This window comes from Leucoraja erinacea, chromosome 24 (assembly GCF_028641065.1).
Source record: "Leucoraja erinacea ecotype New England chromosome 24, Leri_hhj_1, whole genome shotgun sequence".
Lineage (NCBI taxonomy): Eukaryota > Metazoa > Chordata > Chondrichthyes > Rajiformes > Rajidae > Leucoraja > Leucoraja erinaceus.
This window is the reverse complement of record NC_073400.1, coordinates 21913352-21928363: the sequence shown is the minus strand read 5'-3', so window position 1 is coordinate 21928363 and position 15012 is coordinate 21913352. Positions and strand designations below refer to the sequence as shown.

Below are 15012 nucleotides of genomic sequence, written 5' to 3'. Positions count from 1 at the left end.
TAGCGCTTCCCACACCAAGATGCTGCCCTCCAGTGCCAATGGTTTGTTGTGTGCTTGGGTTGCCACCAGGTGCCGCCACAATACGAGAAATATATAGAGATCAGTGATAGCTATCATACATTTGGTTGGCTGAAGGGAATGTTTTTGTTCAATGTCACTGATTCCGAGTTAACTAAACATAGTTTGCCTTTAACAAAGCCATGCTGCTTTTCTCCCAACTGTGTGTTAATCATGACTGTAATTGTTGCTTCTGGCACTTTCCCCACCACCAAGGTTAAACTGACTGGTCCGTACTGACTGTTCCACGCACCCAATTTGAAGCAAATTTGTAACCATTGCAGTTTTCAATATTTGTAGGTTGGTGCACCATTCCAAACCTACACATTTGAAGGATTATGGCCACAGCCTCAGCATTTTACTCCTCTCCAATCTGACGTGCCTCCGATTATCATGCTTTTCCCTAACTCTATTTTTCTTCTCACTGATGTTTTTCTGTTTTTATCACAGTTCAATTTTGCTTGCCAAGTTTTGAATTCTCTGACATCCCATTGAAATTGACTTTTCTCCCGTTTTCATTGTGGCATGAATTGGTCTATGTAATTTTAATTGCAATTCTTGTATTTAGTATCTTTTTCATACAATAATTGGTGTACCTAGACGATTCCCCAGTGATCATAAAGTGAACTGCTGGAGAAATTCCCTACACAAATGAATTTCTCCAGGTTATTTTTTTTTTTGTTCAGGATTCCTGAATCTGCTGTCTCATATAATTACCTGATTATACTTGCTGCACTTTGCCTGGCTCATTTTCTAAAACCAAGTGCAAAGATACTGGCTTCGTTGCTAGATAAGAAATGTGCTAATCAATAAGGTTTTCAGAAGATAGACACAAAATGCTAGAGGGGCTCATCAGGGCAAGCTATGGGTGACGATTTAGGTCGGGACTCTTCTTCAGACTGAGAGTCAGGGGAGAGGGAGACAGAGATAGATATAGAAACATAGAAAATAAGTGCAGGAGGAAGCCATTTGGCCCTTCGAGCTAGCACCGCCATTCATTGTGATCATGGCTGATCGTCCACTATCAATATCTCGTGCCTGCCTTCTCCCCGTATCCCTTTGACTACACTAGTTCCTAGAGCTCTATCTAACTCTCTCTTAAAACCATCCAGTGACTTGGCCTCCACTGCCCTCTGTGGCAGGGAACTCCATAAATTCACAACTCTGAGTGAAAAAGTTTTTTCCCACCTCAATCTTAAATATCCCCTTTATTCTAAGACTGTGGCCCCTGGTTCTGGACTCGCCCAACATTGGGAACGTTTTTCCTGCATCTAGCTTGTCCAGTCCTTTTATAATTGTATATGTTTCTATAAGATACCCCCTCATCCTTCTAAACTCCTGTGAATACAAGCCTAATCTTTTCAATCTTTTCTCATATGACAGTCCCGCCATCCCAGGAATCAATCTCGTGAACCTACGCTGCACTGCCTCAATCACAAGGATGTCCTTCCTCAAATTAGGAGACCAAAACTGTACACAATACTCCAGATGTGGTCTCACCAGAGCCCAACAACTGCAGAAGAACCTCTTTACTCCTATACTGAAATCCTCCTGTTATGAAGGCCAACATTCCAATAGCTTTCTTCACTGCCTGCTGTACCTGTAAGCCAACTTTCAGTGACCGGTGTACAATGATGCCCAGGTCTCGCTGCACCTCTCCCTTACCTAACCTAACCCCATTGAGATAATAATCTACCCCCTTGTTTTTCCCACCATATTAGATGGGTAAGGTCTGAAAATGAGACATCAAAGGGGACGAAGCTCAAGGAAAACGTAGAATAGATCATTGTTAGCTAGGGAAAGGTGAGAACAAAGCATACAAAAATAAAATGTAAACAGAGGGACTGGTCGGAGAACTAGGATGGGGAGAAATGTAGAGAGAGAGAGTGAGAGGGAGACTCCTCTGTTTCCATCCTAGTCCATGTTTAGATTGTTGACCTCTACCATTTCCTTTGTTGCTTATTCTCATCTACAATTTCCTTGCAAAACTTTGGATTAATATTATTCTCTTATGCATATAGAATGGTCCCTGTAGTTTTCAAATGGATAAATCCTGTCCTCGATTATTCCAGAAATCTCCCAGTGGCACAGCAGTAAAGCCGTTGCATCATAGTTGGGCAGAGGAATGACCAAGTGGGGACCAGTTCTCTGGATACTTTCATGAGAGAGCTAGATAGGGCTCTTAAAGATAGCGGAGTCAGGGGACATGGGGAGAAGGCAGGAACGGGGTACTGATTGTGGATGATTAGCCATGATCACATTGAATGGTGGTGCTGGTTCGAAGGGCCGAATGGCCTACTCCTGCACCTATTGTCTAAGTGCAGGCCAGTGAGACTAATGTCTAAGTCTAAATGTCTAAGTGCAGGCCAGCTACAGAATAATCAGCCTCTTACCCATTCATATAGTCACAGTATTAATGTGGCTGGTCTACCTCAGTTTATGATTACTCATGATACTCCAGGATGTTGATGGTGGGTTATTTGGAAATGGTAATGTCATTACTGTCAAGGATGGGAGAACAGACTCTTATTTTATCAGGATTGGTCATTGCCTGGCACATATGGGCCACAAACATAATATACTGCTTATCAGCCCATGCCTGAACGCTGTCTTAAGATTTTTATGTACGCTGGTATTCATTTGCTAAGGAGTTGCAAATTGATTTGATTATTGTGCAAATCATCAACAAGCATCCATGCTTCTGATCCTGCAATACAAGGGAAGTTAATTGATGAAGTAGCTAATATAGTTGGCTCTAGGCCAATAAACTCCTGCAGCCATGTCCAGGCACTGTGATGATTGATCTCTAACAGTCTTGGATACTTCAATTTGCAACATTTGATTTCCAATTTTGAATGGTGAATAATTAAAAGCCTAATGAAAGAAAGTTCTGGAAGCGGACAACTCTATCCTTAACAATGGCTGCGTCTATTGCCTTTGAATATATTTGATTGGGGGGGGAAATGAACGTGAATTCCAACCAAATTTATATTCGGATCAAAGACTGTTTATAACCAAAATATACCAAGTGGTTTATTGGACATCTTGGTCAACCCCTATGGTGTAAAACTTCAATTCTAATTGAATTGCTCACAACACTTGATTTTGAGTAAGGCATTGACTGCAATAGTTGTCTTTTATTTGATACCAACATGTTATCAGTCACAAATCAGTGGTTGATGTACATATCTTTTGTCAATTGTTTGATTTTACAGGACAAATTTGATAGAACAGTGTTACTTGGGGAAACTTGTCTCATCTGAAAATATTTTTAGACTGTCTTTCTTTGGAATAAGGAACTTGTTGTCACAAACTTTTAACTCTTCCAGGGCTGTGCCTGTCTGATGATGTGACAGCCCAACTTGAAGAACTGATGATGGAGGGTCTATTAATGCAGGTCACTCTACCCGAGATGCAACACATTTACCAGATCGTATGGCTAACTCAGTCCCCTGTGGTAGAAGATCACCAGCAACAATCTGAACGACTGAGCTATGAACCATTGGATGTTATGCAATGTCTTACGGAGGCCTGTGATGCTTCTACAGCTGAGGTATGGAACTGGAAACATTTGCAGCAGAAATAAAAATAAATTTACTATTTAATTGTAACTGTAATTTACTTCTAAAGCATACATGCTTAGTGTCAATTGGCAACTACTATTTCTAATATTTTTGTTGAATAATATCTATGGCTGCTACAGTCTACAAGGAGCATGCACGATCTTAGCTCAATAATATTATTGTATATTTTGCTTTTGCCCGTCTTTGATTAATTATGTATCAACGTAATGTAAACTGAGGGAGCTGGAAATCGGAGCTACGAAAGTTGAGCAGAACTTTGATAGTGGTGTATAAGATCATGACAAGTTCAGATATATAGGTAACAAAGGTAAATGGAAATAAGCTGTTTTGAATAACCTTTGCAAGCAAATGATTTGGGGGTTGTGATAAAGTCATTTGAGTTAGAATAAGCCTTTTAAATGAAAGGTAGTTGGATATTTAATGAAAGAAAATTTGGGGGGGGTAATGGCAAAATGTGAGAATGGGTCTGATGTAATTGGTTTTGAAAGAACTAGTGAACACTCGATGAGTCAAGCGGCTCCTGTACTATGAGAATGCGATTGTATATTTTGCCACCGTCTGGTATAATGCACCAGCATCATTTCTATTTGCTTCCAACAGTTTGTTTACTTAAATTTTCTTCATTGAAGGACATTCTCACTTGCTATGTAAACTTGCACCATGACCACCTCTCTACAACCCCCCCCTCACCCACCACACCCACCTTTGCAGTCAGTGAGAACATGTAAACCACACAGACCGCACTTGATGTCAGGATTGAACCCAGGTCTCTAGTCCATCAATTTATGAGGTCAGTATCTTCCATGGATCTCCTGATGGATATATTTATTTGCGCCACGTTGAACACATGAGACGCAGAGGATTCTAAAGCCAGAGTGCAAAGGTTCAAGGCGAGAGAACCTGGAAGGACCCCAGGGGAACTTCCTGCCCAGAGGTTAGATCGCATGTGGAAAGAGCTGCCAGAGGAAGGTGCAAAGCATATGGGATTATGACCTGTAAAAGATTTTGCGTGACTAGGAGGGTCACCGGCCAAATGCAGGCAAATGGGACCAACCCAGTATGCCAACCTGGTCAGAATAGACCAGGTGGGCCAAAGGATCCACAGCTCCCTGACTCTATAACATTTAATTCATTGACTCCTGTGCCTTTGCTGCTGTTGGGCAGCGCCATGCTTAGCTGTGATCCTCGGTGAAGACCCTGTCCAGGTACCGAACATCCCTGAAGCCGACTCCCCTCAAATGCCCCCAATATCTCTCAAACAGGGAAATGACAGCAGATGGTTCTTTTGCTTATCTGAGACGGTAATCTGTGTTCCGTTTCAGGATGAAGATTGCTGTTTTAAACCAGTGAAAAGAGAAGGAAACTGTGAAAGGAAAAAGAGACGAATTGAAAAAGATGGCTCAATGGGTGAAAAAAGAGAAAAATTGAAAAAATTAAGCACCCCTAAACAAAGAGGGCTCAAATTAACCCAAGAGAAATTAAAAGATCTGAGTTTTGGAAGTCTCGAGGCAGCCAAATGTTTTGAATTTCCACACCCAACAGAAGAACCATTGGTGATAATGGAATCTCCATATTCCGAGCCAGAGGACTCCGAAGATGAGGATGCAATCTGCCCTGCGCAAAGCTGCCAACAACCAGAGGGGGATGAGGTCAGTATTCATTTTTTCAGATTTTGCAGGCACATGGCGAATACATGTTTTGCTGGAGACGGTATATTGTGGAAAATGAGGAACAGAAGCATAGTTAAAGTGTAAATTTGTTTTCATCTAAGATTAAATTCAAGAAGTTCATTGAGCTGATGCCTGGGTTGTATGATTTACAACTGAAAATTAAATGCATATTTTTTAAAAAAAGAAATAATGAATTTAACTTTTATTTTATAACCTTGCAACCCAGACATCAACTCAATTAACTAATTCAAAGAAGGCACTTATATATTCTCGTTGTTTTCCAGTGTCTTTTTTTCCTCCTTTTCTCACCCTACTTTTCCTCATCCTGTTTGCGTGTCACATACTTTCACTCGGACTTCATCTGGGTGCAATATGCAAATATGGAGGTTGGACACATAAAACATATCACTTTTAAATAAGAACTTTCATTCTCATTAATTGCTTTTGATTTTCCAGTGAGAAGAAGAAAAAGAAACTGAAAAGTCCCATTTATCTCAAAATGGAGATGTGCGATTGTGACCCCAGGGCAAAATAAAGACCGTTTGATGTTTCTGGTTGCTGGAAGAGAATTTAGAAGCCAGTAACAGATCATTATGTAGAGAAATGAATATTATGTAATAGGATTCAATGTAAAAATTGAAAAACGAATTTAAGAGTTTAACTTGGTGCTGATCTGATAAAAGGCTCATTGTTTGACTTCTGAAAGTTGAGAAAATAATGCATTGGATGCATTGCTGGGTTTTTTTCATGAAAGTACATGCATGTTCAGCCACAGCTGATCATTTCTGTCCTTGCGCATTTATCAGCCATATGCATGACCAGTATTGTTTCTGCCTCACAACTATCCTTAAGAAATAAAGTGAGTCTGTGCCTGGGGAAACAGTCATACCTACCAAAGCCACGAACCATCAGATACATTGATTCTGAAATATTATCCATCCACCTAATGAAATATGTAATAATGCTGTTTGGATTCTGGCAAATAAGTGTCTTTCGCAGCAACAACAATGAAACAAATGCATTGAAAAATTACCTCAACATCTCAAAATTTAGTGTAAAATATCTTATTAATTTAGAAATATGTACCCCTATAACTCTGGGTGCAGGTTCCAAGGTTTTTTTTTGATTTGAAGTTCATTCTCCCCATGACACCTTGTTTTAAAATTCTTACCGTTTCCTTCTAATCCTTCCATGCACATGCTGCTCCCTGTTTCTGTACAGTTCAGCAGCTCTCTAACTTTGCCAAGTCCCTTTAAGATATTTCAGGTGCGTATCTCTGTCAGCACTTCTGATTTAATAGTTCCATTGCTGTTGGTTTTCTTTCACCAAGAATTCACTCCTAAAACATGTCTATCTCACCACTTTTTCCTTAGAAACCTGTTTCTTTGACCTCAACCCATTATACATCGGTGAGACTAAGCGGAGGTTGGGCGATCGTTTCGCCGAACACCTCCTCTCAGTCCGCAATAACCTACCTGAACTCCCGGTGGCTCACCACTTCAACTCCCCCTCCCATTCCCAATCCAACCTCTCTGTCCTGGGTCTCCTCCATTGCCAGTGAGCAACACCAGAAATTGGGAGGAACAGCACCTCATATTCCGCCTGGGTTGCTTGCGTCCGGATGGCATGAACATTGAATTCTCCCAATTTTGCTAGCCCTTGCTGTCTCCTCCCCTTCCTTAACCCTCGAGCTATCTCCTCCCATCCCCCCGCCCTAGGGCTCCTCCTCCTCCCTTTTTCCTTCCTTCTCCCCCCCCACCTCCCATCAGTCTGAAGAAGGGTTTCGGCCCGAAACGTCACCTATTTCCGCTCCATAGATGCTGCTGCACCCGCTGAGTTTCTCCAGCATTTTTGTGTACCTTCGATCTTCCAGCATCTGCAGTTCCTTCTTGAACAATCATACATCTTTGTGTCACTTTGCTTCAATCTTTTGTTTGATAATGCCCATGTAGTATTTTTTTTGCTAAATTAAATAGATATTGCTGTGATTGTTGTGAAGAAATTGTATACGCCTTTTTATATCTCTTATAATATTGAAATGAAGCTCTTGTCCATGTTCAATTTAAATTGTGCTTGCCTCTCCTGGGGCAGAAAAGAGGGCTCATCCATTTGATCTCAGCCAAATTTAAAATGAGCTATTCCCCATCAAAAAGGAGCCATTTTAAGCGAACGTGAATACATACATTTGTGTAGATATCTTCATGGCAATACCCCATTAAAGGATATGGCTTTGTCTTCACTAAATTCATCTTTTTCCAATAAAACACAGATGTAAATAAAAAATGTAGTTTTGATATGTAGTTGTGGTAAAAGTTTCTTCCTTTTGCGTAGGTTGACTGGGTCCAATGTGATGGTAGCTGCAACCAGTGGTTTCATCAGATCTGTGTTGGCGTGTCCTCAGAAACAGCAGAAAAGGAGGACTATATCTGTGTCAACTGTACTGTAAGAGACCAGATCGACAGGAATCAGATTGGCCAGGGTTAGCCTTGGGCACAATGGTGGCAAATCAAAGATTCCACCAGAAGCAGTGGATTTGATAGCTCTACAGCCCACAAATGGTGCTAAATCTCTACTCATGGGATCATCTACGAGGACTCTCAAACTTTTTCCACCTTTGTATCTTCTCATTCTTGTATGATCTTTTTGTCTGTTGTTGTGAAAATGTATGATGCTGACTACACCCCAGGACTTTCTACCCATTATGAAATCTATTGGCTCTTTTTAAATAGTGCATACTTCCTTTACCTCAGTTTGAGATTTCCCTGAAAACATACCCAGCCTCATTGGGTCTTAAGGACCTCCAGTCACCAAAAAAAAACTATTTTTCTTGGGACCCTCTGTTTAGTACAGGCATCTTTATCTTAAAGAGCGATTCTGACTTGTTTTGTAGGTTAATTTTATTTATCTGAGCAATAACAGATTTGTGAGTTAAATGGCCAGACATGGTTTTCTGAGAGTGTTGGTTATTGTACAGAATGGAGGTGTTTAAGTTCCTTGTGGCAGGGGAATATTAGAGATAGACAATGGACCCAGGTCTGTAAACTTACTGCCTTCGCTGTACTTTGGCTTTTTTTGGTAGCTTGTATCTAATGTTAAAGTCTCCTTTGTGAAATAAACCTTTGGTTACAAATGAGCATTTTAGACTGTAATTTGTTATGCACCACTTAAATTTCTGAACCAGGGACAGTCTTTCACAATTTTTTGCATCAATCTGATAGAGACTAAGTGGCTTTCTTCAGATCTCAGTGAAACCTTCACCTTAGAGTGGATGTGGAACCGTGTCTGGGATATTGTTGAAGTATTGGAGGGTATTGGCAGAAACTTGGGAACAGGTCACTGTTGGTCTATTCTGTCACATGGCAGAGGTGAAATTGGAATATTGGAAAAAGATCGTTTTGTTTTTTGTTTCTGTCATGATACATATGGAGAAAGCTGATTTGTGATCTAACTCCATTTCACACATTATTTATTACCTTTTGCTTAACAATAAGCTATCTAAGATTTAAAATTAACAATTTATTTAGCATTAACTTGCCTTTTGTAAAAATCTGCATTTCTTAGGCTTTGACTATTTATATGCCTATCTAACAATACTAAGGCTCCTGGAGACCTTTTGCACGTGCACCGATTTGAGCTTTTCATATTTAGACCCTCCATTCTATTATTTCATTCTAAAGATAATCTTGCATTTGGCTCACATTGACTATGTATTCACTCAACTAAATAATGATCCAAATATCAATGTTACCCAGAGATTTCCCTACCAAATAGCAAATTTAGGGCTTCCATATTTATGTTGAAGTCCCAAAGTGGCTTTTCAATAATTAGTTCATAGTATGAACCACACACAGACTGGCAGAGGAGTGCAACGTTTTATGATTGGAAAAAATGCACATTTTAAAGTTGCGACAGTTTGTTGTCAATTTATATGGGACATCCACACAAGTAACCAGTGGCAGGAAAGTCTTACATTCATTCACTGAAGTGGAAGTGCCACAAGGAGCAAAGGTGAGTTTTAGCTAATTTACATTTTATTTGAATTGTTGTAATTTACATAAATCATTTTAATGGGCTTTGGACTTTTAAACATTGGATATTTATCTTTTGTTTTTAATCGTGTAAATAAAATGCTTTTAAATATCAGACATTTGGATCATACTTTTAACAGTTGGTGAATATTAGTACGTTTTTTTTTTTTTTTTAGCAGAAATTGGGGATAAACCTGATGGGAAACATTTTTAAAGTACTGTTAGTCTGTCTGACCCTTCATACGGTGGCTGGTTTCTTGTTGATTCTATGTCCAGAAGTTCTAAATCCAGAAATGTTCTAGCTTACTAGCTTTTTAATCATGAGTAATCTGTTTATCCAAATCTATGTGAAAGTTATTACTTCATGTTTGTTGAATATCTATTCATTGACCTACCACTTCACACTTGGTACATGGGTATCAGTACATAACTCCCATTTTTCTATTGCTCCTATCCTCTGTAAAATTTACTAAGATCCTGGTGTTTGCTTTATTGACTGGGAGGCAGTTTGGCATTTGTTGTGGATTTTCATATAGTAGGTGGGCGGTAAGCAAGCTTCCAGTTTCCAATTCACCACTTGGTGCCCCTGAAGATGTTTTGCATATATAGATAAACTGGTAGAGTACAATTGTGCAGTAGCCTGGCAGAAAGGCTGGGATGAAACCACCAAGTGCAATAAACATTTAATTTCCAGCCCATCAGTGGAATTACATGTCGTTTTTTTTTACCAATAATCAAATTTGATCAATTTTTTTGAATTCACAGAATTTTAATATTGCTGATTAAACTACTGTCTGAGTTTGACATAAATGTTATGATACTGATGAACCCAAGAGCTCTAAACTGGTAAATTAGCCTCAAAACTGATTTATAGCTGTTGCTCCAAACCAGCACAGGGAAGAAAAAATGAAAAAGCACAAACTTTATCACTGCCGCAATGAAAAAACAGCAAATGAATCAAAGGCTAAACAAAATAAATTGGTAAAGGATAACCAGACAAATGTAATAGCCTTGTAAAGTTGGTAAACAGTCCTCAATCCAAAATGAGAGTGACTAAATAGTTGACTTGCTTTGAGAGGATATTTACACACAGAATTGATGTGAAATCATATTCCTTTAGAATTTTAAATATATAAGTATACCAAAGTAATTGAAAAATATTGACATAAAATATACATAATTTTTTTTTCCCAAATCCAAGATTACACTGGGATTAGTAAATAACCATGGAATACAAAGCTAAGCTCTTTGAATGGCTCGGGTATCTTCTGCCAATGATTGCTTGAAGTATGGCAGATGTTAAACTAATACTATCAGCTCTATGGGCCACTGGGGAGGAAGAATAAAGTTAATTCTGATTCATCAGTAGCAACCCCTTCTGAGTGTGCACATGCATGCAGCTGGGCAATGCTTGTTGGACTTCACTACAATGGATCCTAATCCAACTCCCTGTGAGCTATTATTGTTGGCATTCACATCACTAGTTACTTGGTTCAGTGCGTCTTAATGACCCCGTGACTCCAGCTGTCAGCGAAGTGCACTGAAAACAGATTTGCGCACCAGCAAACACCATGTTTCAATTTTTAAAAATAGTAAATGGAGTGAACAGTTATGTGATTTGGATCAAAGTGCAGTAAGAATCTTAACTGCGCCCAACATATACCAATCCAACCTGGGAATATTACTGTGGAGAAATAAGATGGAAATACTCAAATGCCCAGTTCAAAACTCCACATTTGAAATTATGGAAGATTACTTTTTATGGAAAAGTAATATTTCATAATTTTTATACATTGGGATCCAAATAATCAAAATGTTTAATATTATGAAACATGACAGACATCTCTAAAACATTCGAGGAAATGACTCTAAAAATGAAGTGTTGGTTTTGCCCACACAATTAAAACCCGTCGGTATCTGCATTAGACTACAACACAGATGGGAAAGTAGAGAGTGCATACATGGATCAATTTTGAGGTGATGGTGTTAAGATTCTACCTGCTCTGAATCTTGCCAGCCAAGTGATTTTTTCCCTCTTAATCTGCAATAAATCATGTTAAAGATAGCCTATATGTTGCTAATATAACAATATGCATTAAAAGCAAAAAACTGAAAATGCTAGAAATTGGAAATAAGAACATGTGTTGTTTTCTGGCAGTTTCTATCTGTATCAGCCTTAAGTTGTCCTAATAAAATCTTCAGTTCTCACTTGATTATTTTCCCAATTAATTCCAGTGAATGAGTAAACATAATCATGAGTAGTTAACTTTATTTTACACATGCTTTGTTCTGGATTTAAAAATAACATGTATATCATTGATCTTTCTCATATCCATAATTATTTTTGTACTTTAGTAACAGGAGGGGAATGGATGTAACTAATAGTGGGACTAACTTTTCCTGGGACTGCGAATTGCAAGTCTGAGCAAAGGATGTCCAAATGTCAGTGTTTGTATTACTGCAAGCAGGTTCAACCTATTTTCCCAACGTTCCTGTATTCTACAATTTTAGTGTGCTGTAGCCTGTACTTTTTTAATTTTTATTTCCCATTAATGGTTACAGGCATACAGTAGGAGTGTTACCATTCCACTCTATACACAGACTCTGGAAAAACTTTATTATAATAGTCATGAAGAGAGATGGTGTAGAACCAGGCCCTTTGGCCCTCTGATTCTGCTCCAACCACCCACTACCATTACTGATATTAATCTGTTTTTATTCTCCCTGCATTCTCATAAAGTTGCCCAGATTCTACCATGCAGTGACACACTGGGGGCATCTCAAAGTGGCCAATTAACCTTCCATAGGTCAAGATGAAGGAGAAAAACAGAGCATTCAGCGATAGCCTATGCAATGAGACTGGGTAAATGTGCGATGCGAGGCAACGACTCTACTAGCGGCACCAATGGAGAGTACAAGCTCAGGAATTCAATCGCAATGCTTTATGTGATGTAAAATTAACTCAGAATAAATGGATTTTGCAGCTATTTCAATGTCGAATCACAACTAGGCCTGTGGCTACCCTTCCAACTCCTGCCATGGAGAGGAGGACAGCCTCCTACATTTCTGAGAATGAGAGTGATCACAAATCTAAACATGGAACAGAAAACAAATGTTGATTTAGAGTCCTTGTAATAATAAAAACCTCACATCATGTCAGGTTATACACTGTTTATTTAGAATAAACAACTACAAGTTCTCACTTGAGAGTTCACTTTAGACTGCCGAGTGCAGTACACCGCGACTCTAATACGCTAGTGGGCGTAACTACAAAAGCATGACTCAGCATGAGCCACTAATCTACATCCCCCCCCCCCCCCCTTAAAGAATCAATAACACTGTATACCCATAACTACGCAAAGCAAATATCACAACCGATGACAGAAGTATGTAATGTCAAACATAGTCCGGATACTACACAACTGGCACGTGTACGATAGAGGCCATCTCCATTCCTCTTCTCTGGGGACAGAGTTGGTGATTTCACCACTGTGGGGGAGTGGACCAACGCCTCTGGGGTCGAAGTAGGAGACTGGCGCAGGCGAAGATGGGACAGACCGAGGAACTGTCACAGGCATGGATTGTTGTGCTGGCAAGAGCTTGCGAGGGTCACCAGATGCAGATTGAAATGAACTTGTACGATCCGGATAATGAGGAGGGATTGGCTCCTTCACAGGCAGAAGATGTCTGTTTCGTCAGTAGATGCCGCCATCGGCTCTAACAATGTACGAGTGTCGCTCTGAAGCTAGACCAGAAATTACCCCAATACGGTCATAGCCTTTGTCAGTCTGTAAGCGGACCACCTGTCCTTTGGTCAATGGCGGCAGAGGCCTGCTCGTCTTGTCTTGGCCTGGGCGCTGAACCAGACAAAGCGTGCACGTTAATCTCTGTGCTGTCATCATCTGTTTGTGGGAACTGGGAGCTAGTCAATATTCATCCTGGTTTAACAAGCTGACAGACTCATTTAAAATCTGTTTTGCGATCTAAAGCATTTTGAGAAATGGTTTATTTTATTGCTGACCCTCGCAGGATGGAGCAATTGTTTTCCGGATACCCTTGCTCCATCGTAGTGGACGATATCCTCATTGCTGGGAAAACGATCGAGGAACACAACGCCAATCTGACAAAAGTATTGAAGCGTGCCGAGGCCATCCAACTCAAACTCAATCCCAAAAAATGCAGATTCAGAGTGAATGAGGTAAAATAACTAGGCCATATATTTACCAAGGACGGCCTAAAAACTGATCCAGCGAAAACCAATGCCATTAATGAACTCCCAGCACCCAATGATGTGCCCAGCTTGCAGAGGTTCCTTGGCATAGTGAACTATTTGAGCAAATTCATTCCTAATTTCAGCTAAACGTCAGCCCCATTACGCCTTCTCACACACAAAGACACTGCTTGGACCTGGCATGAACAACAGACAGCATTTGACACTCTTAAACGGCAGAGGCCGGCCACCCCTACTCTTGCATTCTTTGATCATAGACTGCCTATTACACTTACATATGACGCCTCACAACATGGCCTGGGCGCTGCATGCCTTCAGAATGATGGCCATGGCAATAAGCCTGTCGCCTATGCCTCGCGCACCATGTCTGACACAGAACAACGATACGCCCAAATCGAAAAGGAATTGCTAGTGGTTTTTGCCTGCAAAAAGTTCCAACAATTTCATCTTTGGTCGCAGTTATAATTGAAACCGACCACCAAACTCTTATGAGCATTTACAATAAACCAATTCATAACTCTCCAGCGCGCCTACAATGGATGTTACTACAACTTCAAAAATATGACACCGTCCTCACCTACAAACGTGGAAAGGGTATGCACCTGGCAGACACTCTTTCACGTGCACCTCGGAAAACCTGCGAGGATCTGCCCTCTCAGGATGATGACTTTATCGTGTTGTCCTTATCAATCATCATGGATGGAGGACTTGGTTGCACACACTGCCAACAACAAGTCCCTATGGTCCTTAACCTCTGTCATTAAGCTTGGCTGGCCAGACAAGCACTACAACGTTCCTTTGCCAGTCCGACCTTTCTTCCCTGTTCGAGGATCTGCTGGAGTAATTCAGCAGGTCAAGTAGCATCTGTGGAGGGCAATGGACAAACGATGTTTCTGGTCTGGACTGATGTGGGAAGAATCGAGTTTTCTACTCCTGTTCTGAGCATCTGCAGTCTATTGTGTCTATAAACTTAACATAATTAGATTAACAGATTTTGTCAAATAAAAAGTTAACATTTATTTCTCCAAGTAATTATTTTTGGCTTGTTACTCTGCATCCACCTAAGCCCTTTTTTCCCATTTTAATCTTCAGGCCTTTTGTAAAAAAAATTCTCTCAAGTTTCATTTGTCATCTCAAGTTTAAATCAGAATTCTTGTTTTGTCTTCTTATATTGTTTCCCTCCTCGATAATAGTCATGCAGTTTCAAAGCTGTTTGAAAGTTCTTAAAAGTGGAAATCGATTGCAGATCTGCATAAAACCAAAATTGTTTATTTGTATCAATTCATAGTTTCCCGTTGGCAATGATGGACAAATACCAACTTAAATTAAGAAACCATCATAATATCAGGAAGGTTACACAAAAAAGCTGGAGAAACTCAGCGGGTGCAGCAGCATCGATTCTCCAGCATCTGCAGTTCCTTCTTAAACATAATATCAGGAAG

General features: G+C 40.0%; 1 protein-coding gene across 2 annotated transcripts in view; it reads left to right on the top strand.

The window, feature by feature from the left end:
* Positions 1 to 8444, top strand: part of kdm5ba (lysine (K)-specific demethylase 5Ba) — a 96898-nt gene extending 88454 nt beyond the window's left edge. Inside the window, exons 25-27 of one of the 2 annotated variants that reach the window (XM_055654728.1) lie at positions 3387 to 3610; positions 4964 to 5290; positions 7643 to 8444. In XM_055654728.1, coding sequence (XP_055510703.1) covers positions 3387 to 3610; positions 4964 to 5290; positions 7643 to 7795 — 704 coding nt within the window. In that variant the 3' untranslated portion in view covers positions 7796 to 8444. The other variant, XM_055654729.1, reaches the window with a different exon arrangement.
* The last annotated feature ends 6568 nt before the right edge of the window (positions 8445 to 15012 follow it).